The sequence below is a fragment of the Haliotis asinina genome, chromosome 3 (genome assembly GCF_037392515.1).
Source record: "Haliotis asinina isolate JCU_RB_2024 chromosome 3, JCU_Hal_asi_v2, whole genome shotgun sequence".
NCBI classification, from domain to species: Eukaryota; Metazoa; Mollusca; class Gastropoda; order Lepetellida; family Haliotidae; genus Haliotis; species Haliotis asinina.
Genome location: NC_090282.1, coordinates 18472288 through 18497397, shown reverse-complemented (window position 1 = coordinate 18497397; position 25110 = coordinate 18472288). Strand labels below are relative to the sequence as shown.

Genomic DNA, 25110 nt, shown 5'->3' with positions numbered 1-25110 from the left:
CATGGTGATGTGGTGCAGTGACATTGTTTTCTATTTGAGCGGTGGGTAGCCTCATGGTTAGACCGTCCGCTGGGCACGCTGGAGACCTGGGCTCGATTCTCTGCATGGGTACTAAGAAAATCCAATCTCGCGTGTCCCCCATCGTGATACTGGAATATCGCTAAAGCACATAAAACCACAGTCATTCAACACACCACAGTAATTGACAGTGTCAATCTACACCATGGAGGTGTAAACCTGACACGACTTTTAGTCGAGATCGGACAAAACGTAACAGATCTGTATTTGTTTTTATTTACAAAAGATATAATTTATCACATGTGATGAAAATGTATGTCAAGACGAAAATACATCATTGCACATTATTCAGACCATTATCGTGTGTCGTTAATACCAACTGATAGTTAGACAGAACTTTCCTGACAAACAAACATATGGTACATCTAACTTCTAACTACACAATGCACGTATGTGTGATACGTTTCACGGCAATGTTAGTGAATCAAATTTCTACGATCATGAAAAGTAATCCAAATTATGTATAGTTTGAGACAAACAGAGTGTATCAGGACCAGGCGGTCACTTGTTCTTAAACGTTATGTAACCAACGGCCAAATAACCACAGCAGTAAATGCGAAAATTGAGGATGTCAGTTTTTTTGGTTTGCGAACGTTTTGAGTGTTCCTCAAAATAGAAGGCGACATTCATGTGTGTTCCTCAAAATAAAGAAGTTGATGTGCCTTCGTGTTTCTGAAAGTAAAGCAGTTTGAATTCAGTGTTTTCTCAAAAGACGTTAACATCTCTGTGTTTTCATCGAAATATAGAAGTTGGCATTCAGAGAGTTCCTCGAAGCACCCCTGAACCCGCTTGTATAATTGCAAGTTTGGTAATGTGGCAGGTAGTTTGCAAACCTTTTCACAAGTATTGACAGAATTTACTGCGTTGTTTGCAAACCTTTTTCCAAGTATTGATAGGGCTACAGCATTGTTTGCAATCTTATCTTCCAGTATTGATAGGGTGTCATTCAGTGTATTCCACAAAAGAGAGAAGTCGACATCCTGTATGTTTCTCAAAATAAAGAAGCTGGCATTCGGTGTGTTCATCGAAACCGAAGATGACATTCATGTGTGCTTCTCAAAAGACAGAAGCTGACATCTTATGTGTTCTAAAAAAGACGAAGCTGACATCTTTAGATTCTCGCCTCTATCTGTATCGCTTCTGGCTCCCGCTGAAATACTCAATCGTAGAGGTAACGAAATACTAAGTATTGGCTTTACATTCAAGGATCTCTAGCAGCTAGTAAACAACTACACACTGGCACATGAATCAATGGACACACGTAGCGTAAGCGTAAACTACTATCAAGTATTTTGCAAATACATATTTGACTCAACTGTCATCCAACACTCCGATGTTTCTCAATAAACATGGTCGATGCCAAAGGACTTTGTGTTTCATACATATCATACAGAACTGGCTTGGCATGAAAGGGTTCGGACGTACGGAGTAAAATCGTGAGTCAAAACCAAACAAATTCCTATTTTGGTTCGGCGGAAAGATGTTCCAAATGTCCTTCTTGGTTACAACGTTTTAAAGCAAATACATATATCGCAATATGTACAAAGCACTTCCATCAACTGGAACATCATTTGGCAAATAGATTTCCCCTTTCCTGTAGACTGACTGAAGTGATGCTAGTCTTTTTATGCTACCATGGCTTTGTCGATACATTCACATATACTTGCCGAACCCTACCAGTGTGTGCATATAAAAACCAGGAAATATATTTGTTATACGATCCATAGAAACGGTATGTATGAAAATATCGGGATATATATAAGTCATCTTCTCTTTTTCCTGACAGTTGATGGCCTTTTGTCACGCATAAGATTTCCTGTGGCTGACATAGAAAACTATCACAGGACACATTTTTGTCTGTCTGAACATATATGCTGGCGTCTTGGCAGTTTTATTTGACCAAAACAATACAACCCCACCTTACGAGTCACTATACGCTACGAGGCTGCAGACAATGCGATGACGTCTGCAATCATAGTACCCGTATCAATCACATCAGTATCGATAAACCTTTTTCGACCCTTTCATTTACAGCCAGTTAATATCCTTTCTTTCCACTTGATGACAACAATTTGACGAAACATGTTAAATAAACACGTTTCGTCATGCATTGTAAGGCATGGAGAACAAATTTAGCATGTATCCCATGCGGATTGGAAGTGCCCATTCACAAAACCCTTCAATTTCAACCCCCAGAACACATGATGCTTGACGGCAAGAGGTTTCGGATCAAAACAAATCTCATGTTAGAATTAGTCTTCGGTAACACCTACTTGTCTTAAGAGGCGATAAACGGATGAGTCGTCAGGATCTCTAACTTGGTTGACACCTCATCGTGTCTCAACTGCGAGATAGATGTTCATGATGTTGATCACTGGATTGTCTGGTCCCGACTCTATTAATTACAGACCGCCTCCATATAGCCGGAATATCGTTGAGTGCGGTGTAAAAATAAACTCATCCACCAAAAATACGCCCCAAGTGTAACATATCTCGCCCTTGTGCTTACCGTACAATTGTCTCGTCGTCAGCTTCAGGTGCCAATTGTCGTTTTCAACCAGTAACTGGTCTAGACACTTCTGAAGAGTATACCGTCTGTATTATACAATATAGTTTTGATATGCACAAGTGTATGTGATAATTAAGCTGATGATGATGTAGCGGATGAGGGAGGCTTTAGACAAGATGGACTCTGGCACCATACCGACCAACTGTGGTTCTTAAGTGTACTAAGTTCGTGAATGTAACGTCGCCTCGGAATATCAGTGCTGTAAACGGTGTGTGTTATCTGGTGTGACATCCCACCCATCCCCGACCAGACAACACTCATGAATATTACAGACACAATTGTTTGCGATATGTCCTGCCGATCACTGAACCGTTTCACCTACTGTTAACACACTGCAGCAAAACCCCCAAAGTACAAACGACAGACAGGAGGAAAAATATGACCAGGAACAATCTGTCCATCACGATTGCAACTTTCTTCCACTCCTCGCCAATCGTTTCAATTTTATGCTTCTCAGCGTACCGACTGTTGATCTTTTTCAGGACAGCCAGTTGTTCCTTCATGACCTTCTTCAGGGGAGACAACTCCCGGAGGTCGTGTACTTCAGAGTCGCGAGAGTCAAACTGCTTCACTCCGTTCTGATTTGTCTTGTTCAAATCGTCCTGAAACAGAATCGGAGAAACGTGACCCAGGTGACGGGATTAAGGTGAGTTTAAGGCCCTAAAGCAGTTACATCTCGATCTAAGAGCTTATTGCAGTGTGATACTGGACCTACATGTCTACTACTGTGAGTGCCATCCAACATCATCAAGGGCGAACTGGTGATAGAAGCGCAAGATGACAGGTCTTAGGTGTGAATAGTAGCGGCAACGTATGACAGCAGATTGCCCCCTGCCCCCACCCCCCAAGTGAATCCAGAAATACTTTATCACGCCAACAGTTACCTGAATTATATCAAAAAAAGAAGTACGTATTGTTCTTACACCACACGAATTAAATTTATTTAGGCAATTTTTCGCAGGTATAATATCCACAGCGGTAATAAATTATTGCATCAAATGTGAGGAATCGATCGGTTGTTGTGATAGATGATTGTATATGGGGATACTAGCCTGATACTGGTGGAAACCCAAGCTGGACCATACGTGTTCAGCACTCACAACGAAAAATCAGGCAGCATGGTAGCCAAGTGATTAAAACTCGTGCAGATTCGATTCCCCCAATTGGAAATGTATCCGTAGACCATAACTTGTGAGTGGTGAAAACGATACATCGAAGGAAAGAGAACCTCACGTCATCACACCCTCTCTAAAGGGACATTTCTGGACATCTACACACAATGGATTCTAAAGAGTAATTTCAGCAAAAAGCGTGTTGTTAGAACTCAGATGTATTCAAGCTCAGTTAATTGGCATCAACCTGACCGAACAATTTTAGGACATAACAATACCACAAAATACAGATGTCGAAATGACATGAAGTAGGTACCAATTTCTATTATTGCTATACAGGGTTGTAAGGAGTATATCTATGTTTGGTTGGCGTCAATGGTAAAGGCTACAAAAGCAAGCAATTGCGCATCGTTTGTTTTGCCATTTCAGGTTCACTTCACTAAGCAAAACCTTGAAGCTAAACACACAAAAAACGGTCTAAAGAAGCCACATCCAAGAAAATTCTTCAGAGAATTGGGAATCCGCGAAATAAAGATCTAAAAGCTAGGTAAATACTGATAATGCATAATATGAATTAGACCATGTTTGGTGATAATGTTAGTATTTTACCTTGTCCTCGCAACATAAGCTTTGAAGGTATTTTCTCTGTAATGAAAGAGAAGATACAGTTGTGAAGAAAATATAAATATGTTTGCTTACACTTTCTATAAATGACTGACTGACATTGAACTCTGATCTTCTTTCCTTACCGTATGACTTTCGAGGAAAAGGTCAAGATCACCATTGACTGCTATCTTGATTGGATGGACTGTCATTTCTTTCTTGACACAAAGGAACCTTGCAAGTGGCCCGAGGAACAGATTCCTCGCCCATCGAGGCACGCCGATACCATGCTGACCTTTGAAGTGCACGTTTAACACAATCACTGTGAGGACCGTGGAGAAGGTGACCAACATCATAGCCAGACAGAAGTAGATTCCTGTGGAGGGAAAAATGTTTAGTGGTCTCAACGTATGACAAAAGACCTGTCAGGTGAATTGTCTAATTTGTAAATCTAACCGGAAGCAAAAGTCATATAGTCGTTGAAAGGAAACGCACTCGTCTGTTTTTAAGCTATGCGTTACACCTGAAGGTTAATGGTCACTCACGTCGATGTCTTCAGCGCAATAGAAAAGATGTATAGAGTATACTGATCTGGATACTTTAGTCTCCTATATTTCAGTTGGACGCATTATTCGTCTCATCCTTGGAAGTGAGTTAATGAGTGAGGTTGATTTTACCCCGCTTATAACACTATTCAAACAGTTTCATATCCTTTTACCAATATCCACCTACACACTCGCTCTATTTGCACGTGGCGGTCGGCGGAAATGTGAGCTACAATATCAAATGGTCTACTCTAACTATAAACATGTTCTTATTTCGCTCAAGAACAGGAAAGTATTGTTTATACCGTCAGGTACGTACCTATCAAGGGGAAGTCTTCAGAAGTAGGCGGCAACGTCTCAGATACCACCAGCAGGAACACTGCCAGAGACAGCAACACGGTAATCTCCAGTGACACCTTTTCCCCGGAGTCAGGAGGCAACAGAAAGCCCAGTAGAGCCACGGTAGTGATCAAAATACACGGAAACAGCAAGTTCAACATATAGAATAGCGGCTTGCGGCGCAGTTTGACGTAGAACGTCACATCGGGGTAAGGCTCTGGACAACACGCATAGTGCACCACATGTCGTTTAACCGGAACACCGATCAGGTCCCACTCGGTGTTGACCTTGAAGCTGGACATGTCTCCGGCAGATGATCTATTGGTGGAGTTGATCTGCAGTCCATGGTAGGCCCAGGAGCCGAACTTGAGCGCACATGTTTGAGTGTCAAAGGGGAAGTAGGTGACGTCGACCTTGCAGAGGCTTGTTATAATTGTGGGGAAGTTGTATGAGGCAGAACCATCTGAGTTGATGACGGGGCGGTAGTCCTTCAGTCCGACAAGTTCTTCAGCAGCACTGGGTGATAGCGTCCAGGAGAAGTAATTAGAACAGTACAGGTCATGCAGGAAAGACACAGGGATGAAGGTGAGATGAAGTGAACAGACGGTGACCAGGTGTACGGGTGAAGAAGTGAATTAGTGCCAGTTTGTGGGAACATGTGACAGAAGGGACATAAGACACATACACCGCAGCATGTGGATACACTTGTACGATGTACTGTTGCGGCTTAACGTTGTGCCCAGAGCTATGCGACCAATATATTATATATGTATAGTATATATAGCTGTATAGTGTATAGTGTGCACTAGGCAATCCAGTGTTTGGCTTCAATAACTAAGATCTACACCACTCGGATATGAATGTTGCACTCCGCTAGTCGCCTCTTCTGACAAGCATGGATTTCTGAAAACCAGTTCGAATTCCTATCTTCACGATTATCCTTTAAGCGTGGTAAAAATATACAGGATATATGAGAATAGAGGTTTACGACGAGACTACAAACAACACAAAGTTGACAAAGAAAACAGCTAAAAACACTCATGGGGACACACAGATTGATATATTAAGGTTGTTAGAACAACAAAACTGTGGAAATTGTGAAGTTACTCAATTTGATACAGAGCATTTTCGTCAGGTTGAAGACAAAGGAACGAGTGTTTGATAATTTAATCCATTAATCGTTAAACCAGTGGAGACCCTTTGACTGTTGTAGAATTAAACTTCAGCTCAGTGTTGTGGGCTGTCAACATATTTACGTGAAGCGTACTTACTTGTCATACAGGGTAATATCCGGTGTCCACACTGTGTTGTAGGGAAGACTTAGTGATGAGATCCCTCCATACTCAGTAGCGTTCCATTTCAACTGACAGTCATACCAGTTCTACATATAAAAACATACATGGCGTTAATCTTGATTTAAAAAAATTATAATGCGGAACTGGTAATAAATATATGATGAATCACATTTATTGAATAGGATGTCTATTTAACCTTATTTAATAGACCCTTAAGGTTGCTTGAGTGACATTTTGAAGTTGAGAAGTTCAGTAGTGACATCTCTGCGGTAACAACTTGTCTTATGTTGCAAGTGTGAGGTTTCATTCAGATTCTTGATTCTGTGTCCAAGCGTCGCTCCTACGAAGTAAAACAGGTTGTTATCCAATGAAATGTCATTGTTGTCTCGCAAGTTGATGAGGAAGTCTTGGATGTTTATCCTAACTCCTGAACACTCCGCTAGTATCACACTTTTGGAAAGATAAATATATAATAGTATACAGATAAGGAGGTTTCAACCTTTTGTTGACAGTGTGGCAGGTTATATTTGAGACTGGTCAGGTGAACAGTCTCCCACATCAACGCTCTGTCTCTCTTTGTACATATATGTATCATGAAACCTGTTTCATACGTTGACATTGACTTGATACTCTGTAGATGTATCTTGCGGACACTCTATCCGGAGACTCGGTAGGTGTGAATCACGGTACCCATCTCTCATTTTAGCATCCATGGAGGACAGACATTTTATACTTGCGTCCAGACAGCCGGGGTTATTGAGTCGTTACGGATGGTAATGTCTTTGAGTCTTTTGTTCACGGTCGGTTTATTAGGTGTCGGTGCGTCTTGCTGTTTGTCTTCTGAACTGATTGACTTTCTTAGGTTTAACAATCTTGTGCATTAACTGGAACACGCTCGCATAGTTTATGACTTGTTCATAGTTGTTCAATGATATGTATCAGTGATATTTACCAATGACTATTGGCTTTCATCCCATTTAATCACTTTAGTCTCCCGTTGAGTATATACTCTTTGAAATGGATAAGGGAACACCTGAACGTACAAATGCTCCTTTATTCTTTTCCAAATTTCTCTACAAGCTTTGTATTACACTGTGGGTGAAATTCTGTAAAAAAAATAAAGGAAGACTTGTACTTTGAGGTGTTCCCTTATTTGTTTCCACGAGTGTATATAGATGATAATATTTCATCACGTATTATGTCTCTATTTACAAATGTTAACACAAGAGCTCAGCCATGACAAACACTTACCCTGGTTCACCACTGTGACCAGGTGCACGCGTATTCCTTGGTGTTATATGGGTACTGAAGATTTCATAAATAATCATGATGACTGGGTCATGTGTCCGATGCTATAGCTCAGCTCAAACATTCGAAATTCATTATGCAGTCAAACTAATTCAGTCATTACGGTGTTCATTTTGATAACAAGCTGTCGAAACATAAGTTCTAATGCAGAAACAATAATTTGTAAGGAGAAAAAACAACAGGTGGCCATATGCATTACGCACAGTCATTAGAAATGCTGAAAAAGGTGCCAAACAAACAGGCAGCCACTTCAATGATCATATTGAAGCCTGAATCAATTGCCAGTTTTGGCCTGTAGCATGTGATAAGTATTCCTGTGTATTTCCTTGTCAGTACATCTCTATCGTCAACTTGTGGTGTAAGTTTTAATACAGACCAAATCTTGTATCTGACGGTTTTGTCAATACGATATGGCTCAGACTTGTCGAGGAATGATAAAGAGACCTCAACCCACATTAGGATGTCAATATTCACGACTGATGTTTTATTCAGAGACCACTGTTACCAACCCTTTCAACAAACACTCATCATTTCAAAGGGACAGGGTAGTTAATGCGTTCTCAATACTATAACTCAGCCACAGCCAATCCGTTGTCAATAACTATCTTTCCGTCCGCACCTCTGGCACCTTGGGGATATTATTTTAATTCACATACAGAGTACCCCAGTAATCGTTCAGACAAAACAAATGAAATGAGAGCTACGTCATCCCGAGCAGTTAGAACAATGGTCACGGAAACAACACAGACACGGTTCTACGACTGTATTGGGTTTCTATTAGGAAACCATCCAATAAACGTGCATGATTAAATAAAGGATGCAGCGGCACTTACCAATCGAAGCCATGCGTTGAGTGTCAATATTTGTTTAGGTTCATCCTGGAACGAAGAATAATATCATGGAGAGGTCAATATAATAGGGACAGGTATTCGTCTCAAAGGATTCATTTAAAGTACAACCAATCTTGATATAAATGAGAAGCGTCTAATTAAACTGACGCACAAAAGAAAGTACACATTTGTTACCTTGGCATTTTCCAAAAGGCAACGTAAATATTTTGAAAATTGTTTTAATTGTGACTTACAAATTGCAAACATGATGTGGATGTTGCCAAAACACCACAGATATCCTTTACAGCTTTGTGAATGGGATATCAGTTTGAGCATTTAATATTATTCTCAAACACGAGGTGTGTACTTTCTTTTATAGTTCAGTTTAGGTTAATCAGTACTTAGCTTTGCTTAGACGTTTGTTTCATTTCTGTCAGGTCATGCTATCAGAACGCTGTTGGCAATGCTATTTTTCTTTCACCATTTTTGTTACAAAATGTACTATGCACATATGTACTGTGTAAAGGTGCAATCAACGAAATTTAAAAAGCAATGATTTCTTTACATAGAAAGTGATAAAAACTATGTTTATAGTATCCAAACCATGAAGCTATTGGATAACATTTAAAAATTCTTGGATATTTTGAGCATAAAAAGTTTAAAGTGTAATTAAGTATATATAATTATAACACTGTGTTTATATTCTCAACATGCAATTTCTGTAACACACTGGGTTGGTATATTGCAAACAGATTTCGCTAAAATATTTTAGAATGTTTGAAACAGTGCACATGCTGTATAAAAGGTCGAATTGCGTAAATTGCACCAAGTGAACAGCCATTCCCGTCAGCTGGTACGTATACTTCTGATGTGTACACACTCGACACACATGCAACTGCTCACAAGACCATTTCGAAAACTGAATACCTGTTTCATTGATTAAACGTACACACCTACTTGGATATTTTTGTCAGATGCAAATGCTATCGTAAGCTCCTGTCGATATGTGTCATCACCTTTATTTACATGGTAGCTCCTATTTCGATCAAAAATGATAATTAGGAGCTGAAATGCTAAAATATTAATCATTTTCAGCTTACTAGGTTTCTGCAGGAGTGTTATTGTGTATTCCTGAAACAAGAATACTGCAATAATTGTGTTTCAGTGTGGTTCCCTTGCACGCACACATCAGTGTATGTAACTCAATACTTACACATGAGCTACATAAAGTTATTCTGAATTTTGAAAGAACAATTATTTGAACACTCACAAGTTCAATGACTTGTCTGATGGCGATGCCGATTTTGACTTCTATAGGAGCATCTGTTCCGCAGATTGGCCGAACCTCTTTGTGGTATTGGTCAAACACTTTGTCCATCAGTGCTGTCTGGTTGCCATGGACACTTATTACTGAAGGGAAAGATAAACATTCCACATTAATATGAAACACCTGGATCGAAAATAATTTGCACCCCGTCATGAATAATTATATTGGAAAATACATCAATAAGATAAAAACAGTGGCATCAAAGGAAAATATTCCACATTCTTGGCATTTAAAAAAAAAAACAACTTTAAAAAACCCCAATAAAATGAAAAGTTAAAATGAATACAAAAAAAATAAAAATAAATAAAAACAAAATATGACATTGTTCTTTGGAATCAAGAGAGATATAGATATACCATATAGCCTAATTATATCCAGTAGGCCTTTGAGTAAATCTTTGGTTGGACATGGTCAGAAACAATTCTCAATTTGCAAATGTATAACTTGAAGTCACTGTTCCACACTGCGCGAACATCTCTGAAAATATATAATGCACTGCTCTAAAAAGTACTGGCTAAGAGCTACATTATCATTTATTTCCAAAACAATTACGTTACGGTATTTAGATTACAATATTAAATTAATGAGTTCGAATGAATTAATGCAATGCTTCGAGTGAATTAACGCAACAAAACATCGTTTCAAGCGAAACCAATGGGATCATGTCCCTTGGAGCGCTCTTTTTGAATATCCTACAAGTCCTTTGGAGATAGAACGCAGTCCTAAACTAAATGATGCTGGGTCTAATTAACAAAAGAAAAAAACCACAAACAACCCCATCCCCCCACCCAAACCCCCCCAAAAAAAACAAAAACAAAAAAAAAACAAAAAAAAACAACAAAAAAAAAAAAAAAAAAAAACAAAACAAAAAAACAAAACAAAAAAACACAACGAAGAAAAAAAAATATATATATATATACCGCGCACATTGTGAGTGAAGTGATTGGTGATTGAGACCAGTGCGACAAACACCCATAACAAATCGTGCGACAGTTTTCGATATACGGATCATTTGTTTTCATTCCATATGTGACAAGTGCTCTCTGTTTCTCTATTCGCTTTTTTAAATTATTGATTTCAGCAAGTCAATAGGAAGGTAAAGCGGTTGCATATGCCCCAATATATAGAGTACAGGACAAATTATGTGTGAAATGTGTGCAGTTGTGCCTTTAACGAGAACTAACAGTGAGAGCAAAACTGAACTAGTTTTAATCACTAAATATTGAGATATGATTCCAATGCACTAACGACAAAAGAAAGTAACACACTTTGTTATTCAATAACAAAAGGCTATAGAACTAACATTACGTCAATATTGTGGTGTCATTTGATAACAGAGTACAGCAACATGTGTTAGACTTTTCGAGGAGACTAATTATTACGAAAAGCATGTTTTTGTAAATAGTGCGACTCGATATTGGTACCATTGTATATGTCATACAATGTAGGATGTATGTATGATTCACAGCTGTTTCAGCTTTCTGGGGATCAATGGGAAAGACTACAGTAGTGCCAGATCAAACAAAGACAATACCGATATTGTTATGGTCGGTTATGGAATAACCTCTTGTTTGATGTTTAAAGGTTCACAGGCAACGGAAAACACAACTGTGGATTCTGATACCTTTCGGTATGGACTTACAGTAGCAAATTATCAAAAATACAAATTCAACTTAGAAAGGTGAAAAATAATGTGATGAAAAAACCCCCAGCGAAATCGGGGAGTTCAAGCGATTCACTAATTTCAGCGCAGGGTTGAAAAGTGGTTTCAAGAGTTGTTGCTGCGCTAAGCTCATGCCTAGTTTTGCGCGGCTTGAACCGCGAAGGCGACTCGTAAAAACACAAGTGACACGTGCAAGGATTATCGCTGCGGTCAAAGTAGGATAGCAAGAGATGTTCCTTGTGATTACAAGCATCTTGTTCCTGCAGTCATAAAAATACACTGGTCCCACGCTTGGTTGCAGATTTACAAATCAAGTTGCCAATAAAAGTATAGCATTATAAATACTAATTTCATTCTTTGCTATTGCATAGCTTGAAAACTGCAGCTGAAATGCTTTAATACATGCCTTTGGAAACATGGACAGATATGGTGATTGTGAAAAGCTGTCATGATCAGAGACAAAACTCTGTTTTATGGACACCTATGTGTCTGTCTGCCTGTCATGACAATATGCAATACACAACACCTATCAGGCTATTCACCACATTGTCAAACAAACCACATTGATTTATAGCTCGTGCATATGAGTTCTGTCTCTGTCACATTTCATATATAAAAAAGTCCAAAAACATTTCACAAAATGTAATTTCTAAAAATAATGAATAATTTTTCTCTGATGATACATCTATTCATCCGAATGGGCCCTATCTTTCGACTCTAGAAAAACCCACTCAAACCCATCCATTCGTTGTGCAAATGACGTTAGTACCTAATCAGGTTTTGCATGTGCGGTCGATCATGTGATCTTCGCATCGAATTTTTCTTCATTTGCACGTGTTTGCATTGGCCTCAAGAATTGAAAAAATGCCACGATTGTCAAATGTGCAACGTGAACGTACCGTTGGCATGTTGCAAGCGGGAAGATCATTATTGACGTCGCTAGAGCAATGGGATGCACCCGTCACACCGTGTATGACTTGCTAGGTCATCTACAACAAACTAGCACCACTTCTGACACTTCCCAAGGTCGGGTCGTCCACGTGTGACGTCACGAGCAGAAGACCGTCAAATACGTGACAGATTTCTGCCGGCTACACGAACAAGGGCTGTGATGTTTAGAGGTCGACTGTCCTCACAGGCCATTCGAAATCAGCTGCGGGATGCCAATCTCCATTCTCGACGTCCCAACGTCACCTCCGATGGACCCAGAGAGACAGGAATCGAGTCGTCTTTAGTGATGAATCAAGGTTTACTCTCAGATTCGCGGACGGCTCTCATAGAGTCTGGAGACGACGTCGTGAACGGTATGGCCAGTGTTGTGTACAGGATGTCGACAGATTCGGGGGCGGAAGTTGCATGGTTTGAGGTGCTTTCTGTGGGAACAACCGTTCCCGACTTCTGGTGATCTGTGGAAACCTTACAGCTGCTTCTTACCGCGACCAGGTGCTCATCCCTGAACTCGTTCCTTTCATGGCGGCTCATGGCCAAATTCTACAATTTCAGCATGATAATGCTCGGCCGCATACCGCGATGTTGACTCGAAATGTCCTTGTAAACGCTGGAATCAACGTAATGGACTGGCCATCGAGGTCCCCTGACATTAATCCAACAGGGCACGTTTGGGATGCACTTGGGAGAAGGCTTCATGGTCTGCGCTTTGCGCTGCCTTGCAAGAGCAATGGTGCAGAATCCCTAACCACGTGTTCACAGGCATCAGGCAGTCGATGAGGGGACGGTGTTTGGCAGTGGTGAATGCGCGCGAGGCGGCCATACACAATACTGAACTGAAAAAATTCGATTTTTTATTCTTGTGTCTTGACATGCTGTATACCCATGATTTGGAACGGCAGTGTAGCCTAATGGAACTGATTGTGGCACTGTCAGTGTATTGAGTACATCACACGGATCTCAGCAATGAAATAACAACAAATTAACCATCTTACCATCTTTTTTGTACACGTGATACCTGTACAAATGACATAATTATAATTGTTTATTTTTTTATGTCTGTGGGTTACAAACAAACTGCATCCTTATTTCTCGTATGGCTACATGAAACTGCAAACTGCTTTTTAAAATTGGACATTGCCCACAAGTTCTGACTTGAGTTTCAATAATGAACATTTGGAACGTGCACATCAACATATTCACCTCGGTGTTATCTTTTCGGACAATACAAGATGGTCTCGCCATGTATCTGTTAACACGGAAAAGGCCTAAAAATTATTTCCTCATTACGGAGGCTAAACTACGTATTACCTTCATATATCCTTCCTAGTATGTATGAAATGTGCATCTGAGGTCTGGGATAATTGTCCTAGCTCTATTTGAAACGTGAAATGTTACAACTTGAAACACTAAGAATTGTAACCGGATTGCCTAAATTAGCTTCAAGATATAGATGGTTGTCATCGAAAAATGAACTTAAAGAAAACTAAACAAAACTACAAAATGGTTAATATGCAGATTCTTGATTACCTGGTAGATTTACGTCCACCTTTTACTGAAGCCATTTCCGGATACAACATGCTTAACAAATCAGATTTGACTATTCCGAAATTTCGCTCCTCAATTCTGCAAAAGTCTTTTATTTATGATTCTGCATGTTTAATGGAAGATCTCTCATCTACAAAAAGATGCACAAATTCATTATCAATGTTTACATCAAAGATTTTTGAAAAAATGACAAAGTTCCAAAATATTTTCTATTTGGTGAAACAAAGACAAACGTACTTCATATGAACGTTAAGACATTGCTATAGTTCATCGCATGCAAATCTTTTTCGTGTCACATTATCAGAGAATAAAGCTTGCAATTGTGGTGCTCCAGTGGACGTTGCTAACCATTTCTTTTTAAAATGTCCAAAATTTGTCCACTGTCGTTTTGATCTGAAGCAGGACTTTAAATTATCAAATGTTCCCTTAGACATTGATACCATACCTTAGGGCAATCCTGCTCTGCCAAAATACTATTAATGAAAATATCTTCAGTCATGTGCATCAATGCATTGTACGACGCATGCGCTTCGACTTATGAATACGATGTCTTGATATTCTTGTGTCTGTTCATCGCGTCCTTTCATTTTTTTAATGTTTGCGGTAACAAGTTACATAACTTGTGCCCAATCCGTTTGAACATTGAATAAACTATATTGTAACAAACGCTCTTGCTTGACAACGGTATACGAATCAATACCGAAACGACGCATGATATACAGTAACAGACGTTGTTATCCACAAAGAATCTTACTCTCGTATTACTCACCATACTTCTAAAATGCCAATCAACAAGATCATCTCTATATGCACACAATGAAACCACAGTGTATCGGCAAATGAACCTGCCAATGAAAGACGTCATTACACTTCTGTGCATACCTACACTATCTGACTGAGTTAGGCTTTCGTTTTGAGGAAAATAAACCAAAGTACGAAATATTGCACTTTTGCTTCACTTTTGATCGCTCATAAATTTGTTTATTACAATCAAAAGTGTATATTATATGTCGTGAATAAGTGATAATTGTGTTTTAATTATGTTGAAGTTATGGATGCTTGTACACAGTCAAGTCTGACTCAGAACATTACGGAAATGAAATTATGCGCATTGCTGTCGGCAACTCGTTACACTTTAGTGCGCACCTACTCGCTCTGAGTGAGTTAGGCCTCCCGGGGACTTCGTTTCCAGGAAAATACACCCAAGAACAAAATATTGCACTTTTGATTCACTTTTGATTGCTCATAATTTTGTTCATTTGCTCTTTCACAGTCAACAATGTAACTTATAAGTCATAAATAAGTGATAATTGTGTTTTAATTATGTCAAGGTTATGGATGCTTGTACAAAGTCAAGTCTGACTCAGAACATCCCGAAAATGAAATTATGCGCATTGCTGTCGGCAACTCAAATTTGCATTCATATCAACCACGTCAGGAAGTATCACTATGTCATCAGCTCAGACGCCGCTTGGAACAAGGGTGGATTGGTGGAAATCAGTTGTAGCATAGATTTATGAGTTCAAGAATGAAATTATCTCTGTTAAAGAGAAGACACTAGTTTGTGATCTTCCTCTGTGGGATGTAGTTATGCGAAGGCGAAGGAATCGATGTCTTGTTACACTCGTGTAACACTTGTTTATATATGAGAGAAGTAATTGATACCTCTAGCTAATACTCAAGTCGGTGTTTGGACCTCCTTTCATCAGAATTACACAAGCATTTAGGGTAGAAAGTAAGACAAATGGTAAAATTACAAGATCAAATGAGGTCCATTTGTCAGACCAAATGTCTCAGTGGTACAATTTAGACTGCATTCAAAACGTGGATAACTTACAAGTTGTGGAACTGATCTTGTTGAAGTCGCGTGATGCAGTTACTGCCAAGATTGTCGTTGGCAATAAAAGGGGATTACCCTATTCAGTTTCATGAAATAAAATAATGCAATCATGAGAATCATTCCAAGTTGTATGGATGACTGTTCGGGGAGTTCAATGATGAACAAAGCTGAAAATGTCCATTCAGTTTCTGCATAAATGAGCATTACACATGGGTGTTTTCTGAACGTCATCGTTCAAAGATTCCCAAAATAAATATGACTACAGATGCTTTATGAACGTGAAAATAATTATTTCGTTCATACCGAGCATCGCTTTCTAATGGCACTATCAGTGTCGACTGGTTTAAATATTTTTGATATGAACATGGAAATGACTCAGTGATCTTACACAGACAACGTTCCTTTAAATGACGTGGTACAGTAAGATCAGTTTAAGACATCTTCATTTGTATCCCTAAACTCAGCACTATATGTAGATTTCGAGGGCCTACACGTATTGTTTGATGCTGATTCCATGCATTACTAATCCACCACATTTCGACACCCACCCCAAAGCTCCATCATACAGTTCCAACAAGCCTGAACAATCCTTTGTGATGAATTCCCACCCGGGACACTGTGTACTTATTGCTTAAGCGACGTAAAACGATATTCACCTGTTCACTCAGTTGGACAACATGGTCAGTTTTCTGTAGGTCTTTCTGGGACTCTCACAACAGGGAGTACTGGCACGACTGAACAGCGACTAAAGACATTACTAAAACCCATTTACATGCACAGTAAACACATTCGACTGGATGAATAATACTTAAGTCCATAATGGGTGCGTGATGTGACAATGTACTGCATCAACCCAGCTGTACCTGTTTAACCTAATTACAATTCACTTGTTCCTCAAACTATGCTCGTGACATATGTTACATTTTTAATTACACTTTATCTGGAAAATACAGTTTTATATTTGGATTGAGTCCCATCTGGGACACCTGCGATAACATCCACTCAGCCACTGTGTATTAAATATCTATTATTGGTTATTTGTTTGCCTTGGTGGCATGAATTAAGCTACCAAGGCTTGGAACAGGCCATTGAAAGATCAGTGTCAAGCTTAATACTTTATTGCAATTAGTGGAGACGTTTTAGTATCGTCAAGCATTGAAAGATGAGATAGAGGGAACCCTGTGTCCAGGACAAAAGAGTGGCCAAGCGTACACTGCAGATTGTCAGGCTAAAAGGGGATATGTAAACGTGTACCTCATATATTATAAAACACGATCATATATGAGAGTGTTTATGACTTTTACACATATTTAACAACAGGACGTGAAAACACAGAGCTAGCGTGAAAGCTGAACAACGTTGTGAATCAGGCTTTAGAAAATTCTGTTTTGATTCATCAATACACACATGCAGCAATACCTTTTCTAAGACATCTTTAAAGTGCACATATCCACGCAACTACTATGTGCTCAAGGCTTGCTAATAATAACGACTAATGCATGCGCAGGATTTTGGGGTTTAAGATGAGTCCCCAATGAATCGGCTAGCTAAGCACGGTTCTTGGATGTTTGCGTGAGGTCGTACCCTGACGTAGATGTTTGTTCACAATATCGATCACTGATTCAGATTGAACTGGATTAAATCGTGCAACAAACGGGCAGACAAACAAACATTGGACAAAGCAAGTTGTTGACGTTAATCACTTTGTTGAAATCTCAGAGGATGGTTGCTTACACACTACTAATCGTAATCAGGTCTGGATGTTACGATTTTGGGACGCACAATGAACGTAACTATCCAATTACCGTTCATCCTGTTCCTGAAAAACTCTAACTATCAATCTCAATATACCACCATACAAGGTGTCAAATATGACAATTCCTACTTAATGATTTAGTAGGTGCTAAGGCTAATGCATGTATGGATGGTATGTTTATTACTCCTAATAGGTATAGTACATGCAATATGTCCAAGTTCCCTTATGAATCAATATTAATAATTCATTTCACATTAGGGCTTGCATTCATTTGCCTGGATTACGAAGCAATCGGCTTAGGATTAACTGTATTGTAAATTGTATCCATGTGTAGCGTACGCACACTACTTTTATAATTTATACTCCTACACGTATTAATATTCTTCAAGGTGTGACATTTTTACAATGTCCAACAAGAAAGTATTTAGGGAGTCATGTATTGTTACAAACAGGTCTGACAGCATAAAAGAATATAAGATGTGCTCATTTAATGAAATAACAAGTGACAGGACCATCAACAGCTCATGAATTGTAAGAGATAAGAATCAAGATGTTTCGTGTAGAACCAAAAGTAAGTAAATTATAGAAGCATTTTCTTTTAAAATACTCATAGTCTGAAATGTTGTGAAAGGTGATAGTACTTCGTTCCTAAATAACAGACTTCCTGGTCACATTTGTTATACTAGTATAACGTGTCAAAATCGGCATATTTTTTCCAGTTCTCACCAAAATTCGAAAATACTCTACGATGTATAAATGACTTTATGTTACTCTGACTAACTCTACTTGCACGTGGCAGTTCGCATCTTGAGGTAATAAGTGATGTTATACCAGCTGCCAGGTAAAATAAGTCAAATATACATTGTAGAGTATTTTCGAATTGTAGTAAAACTGGAAGTAAATTATGCCGATTTTGACACTGTCATAATAGAAACTACAAAACCCTCTGCTAAAAGCAACTGTGACTGTATCATGAGTAAACACATTTGCAAACACTTCGAATTTGGACTAGACAATCCAGGATTGTCACCATGCGTTACGATGACAGAGCATATGTTTATGAATCACTATAAAATAGCCCTGATAGCAGGTGTTCACAGAGGTGAGTGTATCCTGCCCCACCGGTGGCACTCGTTATAGACATATGCTATGTCTAGTCCACCTGAAATAATTTGGGAACGTGTGGTATAAATCAAAATAGGGAATTACATCGGGCATCATTTTCGTCACTGATGGACATTTCCTTCCCATGTCTTCCAAGTTTGTGTTTAAAGAAATGTTCTATTTTGTCTCTAATCATCCTTACACCTGCCTTTCGACCCGTGAAGGTCCCGGGGTAGAATGGACCTTCAGCAAACCCTGTTTGCCATAAAAGGTGACTGTGCTTGTCATAAGAGGCGACTAACGGGATCAGATGGTCAGGCTCGCTGACTTGGTTGACACATGCGCACATCGATGCCCATGTTGTTGGTCACTGGATTGTCTGGTCCAGACTCGATTATTTACACACCGCTGTCATATAGGCTGGGATATTGCTAAGTACGGCGTAAAACTAAACTCACTCACTCACTACACCCGCTTAAATTCCTACTTAATTGCTACTTGACTTAAACACATTCTCATAGGTACAGAAAATAATCCATTATGATGCAACCGTTTTGAAATCGTCTAAACGTTTTGCTGTTTAAACTCCCTAGTGTCCATATTCTAAATGGCCATGTACTTAAGCGACAATCCACGGAAATATAAAATGATGAAGTCAATTCAAGTCCAAGTTACAGACATATTCTTTTTCTTCGGCCTAGTCCTCAATACGATCGACATTTGAGCCTTGCTACGTGAGGCAAACATAGGTTCCCTTTGAAGTGGCCATTAGATATCAATCCCCGTTATCCTTACAGACTTAAGTTCTATAGATTTGTAGCATCTGAAACGACTAAGACAGTTGTGTTTTATCCTTAATGTACAAAGTGGTATTGTTCGTTTTTTTACTTCTTTGTTGACGACCACTGCAAGCAGATATCAATTTGTCTGGGGACCCCTGTTTTAGTGATCTGATTTAGTGATTACTTTCATATATGATGTGTCATTGATATCCTGTAGGGCTATATTCACCGTTCACTGGATAAGGATTTTCCCAATACTGTCAACCCAGCGAACATATCATATTTATGACGCCAGTTGTTCACATCTTGTAGGGTAAATGAAAGCTCTTTGTGCTTCATAACAATATAGTTTCTGTTGCCCTTCACGAACGCCTCACTAAATAGGATTCCCTGCTGATGCTTCTTATATACGTAGTCATGAAATATTCAGGTACTGCAGCATCCAGAAACCTGGCAAAACACCGAGACATTTGATACATCCAGAAGACATATGCTGCATATGTAATACCTGTATATTCATAATATATAATAACTACAGCTATATCACTCCATCACGACCCCTTCATAACCCTATGAACATACAACTCCTGCAACCACCAGTCCCCCAATGACGTGTCATATTTGTTTGTTGACGTGTTTAGTGGAAGAAATGTGTTTATATAATGACGCGCTGAAAGTGGATTAGAGCAAAGCAGTGTATTCACAGTCGGTTCGAGTCATCCTATCATTTTGTTGCTAATAGCACGTTCAGCAATCGGTGGAATGTAATAAAGAAAACATTTTTAAAAACAAAAACATTATGTCTATCATCTAGATAACGCAATGTCGATACTATTGGAATCTTTTTTGAAACATCACAATACTTTTATGCTGGATACATATTCCATAGTGATACACACTGTTACTGCATATTAGTAACACGAGTCGTTACCTATTTGCTCCAGGTACAGCTATAGTATGTAAGAAATGCCCATTCACTAATCACTCCTTTATTCAGACTTCAGATCATCTGTACATAAGTTGTGTGGTACGTTAACCTAACCTCAAAAAGATTTACTGCTGAACGAATTCATTCTCTATTTCCGTTTTCCGAACCAATTTGGCTACGTCCATTATCAGCTCGTGCAGATCACGTCTTATATCACTCAAGGTTCCTATCTCTGAAGGGCATTTAGATGTGAAATGCACTAGAAAACAAGATTTATTGATGCCAACTTCTTTATTGTAAATAACACGAAGTGTCAGAGAGTAGGCTTGCTCCTTCGTCAGGTGTATTACTGTATCATCCCCATGTCAATGTCCAAACACAGTTCGATATGCTCATTGAGGACAGCTAAACTGTGTTTTAATCTTTCGCTTTCATAAAACATCGTCAGATCGAAATTTTCACTCCCTTTCACTTTTGTCCTCAAAATGTTCCGCCATTTAGAAATACAGGATTATGTGAAAAAAAGAATCATTACTTTTTGTCACCTGAAAACATACCTTTTCAAATTGCATTTGGAAAAGAAATGAAGGAATTACAGCAACACCTGTGTAAAGATTATGTCCCTTGTTTCATAACTTAACGCTATGAGCATATGCGAGGGTGAAGTTCGACACTAAAGTTGCTGCTGATTTGCAGTAACAGCGTCATGTTCATTGTATGTTCAATCATACAGTAAATTCAGAAATAGGAAGATGATGTTTTTAAAGTGGTTCAGTATAGTATCATTACAACAGTTAGTGATACAATATTTGACTTCAGCGTTACAAGCATGTTCGTCAGTAGTAGACAAAATATTAAGTCCAAATATGTAAATTATTAACTGTTCCACATAAAGGTAACAGTGCCATACAACGTGCCATTATATCGGTATGTAAGTGTGTTGTATAATGACATGGTCGTACATGGTAGGACTGGGTATGAAACATTCGAGCACATACAACAAAAAAACGGAAACAATTCAATTTAGCAGAAAACGGATTGCCAGCCCTAGGCCCCCATTATTTATGGAAGGGATTCCTATAAATGAAGTTGATGAACATAAACACTTTGGTCTTATATTTCAAAAGGATGCTAATTGGGCTGCTGAAATTATTAATAATATTGTAGATAGAGTTACTCCTATGATAAACTGCTTGAGAAGTTTGAAATATCGTTTATCACGTAGATAACTTCAGTTCATGTTCCAGTCTTTCATTCTGCCATTATTTGATTACTGGAGGATTGGGACAACTGCACCTCTGGTCAGAATACCGTTTTAGAAAAATTACATTTAGATGCATTAAGGACAATCTGTGGGGAAACAAGAGGAACAAGCCATAACAAACTATCTGCAGAAACTAAGTTCATCGCTCTTATTGAGAGAAGACGTATACATAAATTAACCCTCTTCATAAAATGATAAACGACAAAGTACCAGACTACTTATGTGCTCTTGTCCAGGACAGCGTTCCGGCCAGTAATTCATACAACTTAAGAGATTCACCAAACTTAAAAAACATTCGCGTAAAAACAATTCTTTTTTCAAGATTATTTTTACCAAGTACGGTAGATCTTTGGAATGCTTTACCAAATGACGTTAAAATGATACAATCCCAAAAATCATTTATTGAAAAAATAACCCCACAACCTGGACATACATTTGGATTTCTGGAAGTCGATTTTGCCAAATTATTCACTGCAGGCTTCGTCAGGGCTGTAGTGATTTGAGCTGTCATAGAAGATGCCCAACACTATCTACTTGTCTGTCCTAATTACACTATACTAAGAAATGATGCAGAATATTACAAACATGGATACAGCTTAAAGACAATCTTATATGGAAATAGTGAATTATCTGATCTTGATAAGCCAGCAATCTTAAAATCTGTCAACCTCTTCGTCACTGATTCTCGTAGATTTGATACTAAATGTGGTTGAGAATTAATAGCTCTAAGAAATATATTGGTTGTATTGAGACATTAACCATTAATAGTTTCATGTGCATTTACCTTGTGGTTTGTCATGTGACTATCCTGTATTAGAACTTTGGTGTATTTACTTTTGTAAAATGTATTGGATTGGAGAGGCATTAACATAAGCTTCTAGCTTGTTTGCCAACCCACTCGTTTTTCACGAATAAATATATTTAAACCAACATACAACGTGCCATTATATCTGTATGTAAGTGTGCTGTATAATGAAATCATCATACATCGCAGCACTGGGTATCACACATTCAGGCCCATACAACATGAAATTAGGTATGTATGTATGTATGTTGTGTACTCACATGATAATGAAACAATAATAATATGCGCATTTATATTGCTCCAAACTCCATTCACGCGGTGAATGCTTACAGCACTAACAGTCAAACAAGGCATACTTTTTGTTTATTACCCCGAACAAATCAAGCCGCCTGTTAGACGCTGGAATGTTATAGCCACATGATTTATCCCATCGGGTACCCATTTTCCGCTGGGTGAACAGAGGCAATTTTGAACAAACACACTTGCCTAAGGTGAGAGCACATGTATCATTTGTGCTTCGTTGTGGGGCAGGACTGAAGTTCTAGAAACTCTCAGGAGTAAAGCTGTCGGTCACGCACCTGAGCACTGCCCGCACCCGTCGCTGCTTAACGTCTTCTGATTGTGACCTGAGCCCTATGCAAAGGACTACACGCCACATGGTACATCGTTGCACCTGGTATCACACATTCAGGTACATACAACACATCATTATGTCAGTATGTAAGTATGTTGTGTAATGTCATGATCGTACATCGTTGCACCTGGTATCACACATTCAGGTACATACAACACACCATTATGTCAGTATGTAAGTATGTTGTGTAATGTCATGATCGTACATCGTTGCACCTGGTATCACACATTCAGGTACATACAACCCATCATTATGTCAGTATGTAAGTATGTTGTGTAATGTCATGATCGTACATCGTTGCACCTGGTATCACACATTCAGGTACATACAACACACCATTATGTCAGTATGTAAGTATGTTGTGTAATGTCATGATCGTACATCGTTGCACCTGGTATCACACATTCAGGTACATACAACACACCATTATGTCAGTATGTAAGTATGTTGTGTAATGTCATGATCGTACATCGTTGCACCTGGTATCACACATTCAGGTACATACAACACACCATTATGTCAGTATGTAAGTATGTTGTGTAATGTCATGATCGTACATCGTTGCACCTGGTATCACACATTCAGGTACATACAACACACCATTATGTCAGTATGTAAGTGTGTTGTGTAATGTCATGATCGTACATCGGTGCACCTGGTATCACACATTCAGGTACATACAACACACCATTATGTCAGTATGTAAGTGTGTTGTGTAATGTCATGATCGTACATCGGTGCACCTGGTATCACACATTCAGGTACATACAACACACCATTATGTCAGTATGTAAGTGTGTTGTGTAATGTCATGATCGTACATCGTTGCACCTGGTATCACACATTCAGGTACATACAACACACCATTATGTCAGTATGTAAGTATGTTGTGTAATGTCATGATCGTACATCGTTGCACCTGGTATCACACATTCAGGTACATACAACACACCATTATGTCAGTATGTAAGTATGTTGTGTAATGTCATGATCGTACATCGTTGCACCTGGTATCACACATTCAGGTACATACAACACACCATTATGTCAGTATGTAAGTATGTTGTGTAATGTCATGATCGTACATGTAGCACTGCGAAGAAAACACAGGCACATACAGCATGTCAGTATGTGAATATGTAAGCATGTTGTATGATGAGACGATCGTACATGGGTACATGGGTAGCTTCTACATTCACAGTTACGATCTGTCAGTCACCTGTATAATGACATTATCTCACATGATACCAGTTGGTATTCAACATCCAGGCACAAACAGCTTGGTACTCTGGTTGCACATGGAGTTGTGTGTATGACGCAGAGTTACGCTTCGCTTAGTACAAATAACAAATAACAATGTTAATTAATCAGTATTGTGTATGAAACGCACAGCGTATGTATAATGGGAAAAACAACAACTAACATTTGATTTCAAGCTGACTTACCTAACATTCCAATGATAACGACAACTCGCACATTAGCCATAGGGGTAGTTCCACAAACCATTGAATAGAGTGTGTCTGAATCTCTGTCCTACCACATGGACTGTTCAGCAACTTTAGGGACACACAAAATCGATGGTTTAAAAACTGTGTAGAGAGTTCAGACAGAGCACTATTATCGCCAGTAGTCGAGCGCGCTCTGGAACTTATGGCCGTACGCCTAATATGACTGTTAGCGTTTGATTTCTCAGAATGAGACCGGAGGCGCAAAATAATCATCGACTGTCGGGGAACTGTCCGTGTGTTTACGGCAAACAGACGCATTGTGCTGTGGGACATTCTCATGAGGCAACGCTCATTGTCATAGCAACGATGTCAACAATATCTAAC

General features: G+C 39.0%; 1 protein-coding gene across 1 annotated transcript; it reads right to left on the bottom strand.

Annotated features, from left to right (window-relative positions):
* Window positions 1–271: 271 nt before the first annotated feature.
* Window positions 272–24859, bottom strand: LOC137277600 (neuronal acetylcholine receptor subunit alpha-10-like). Its single transcript, XM_067809406.1, has 8 exons — window positions 24724–24859; window positions 9950–10089; window positions 8683–8727; window positions 6518–6627; window positions 5227–5762; window positions 4509–4738; window positions 955–3249; window positions 272–911 (listed from the first exon to the last, which is right to left on the bottom strand). Exons 1-7 carry the CDS (start codon window positions 24782–24784, stop codon window positions 2962–2964), a joined length of 1410 nt encoding a protein of 469 aa, XP_067665507.1. The 5' UTR covers window positions 24785–24859; the 3' UTR covers window positions 272–911; window positions 955–2961.
* Window positions 24860–25110: the final 251 nt, after the last annotated feature.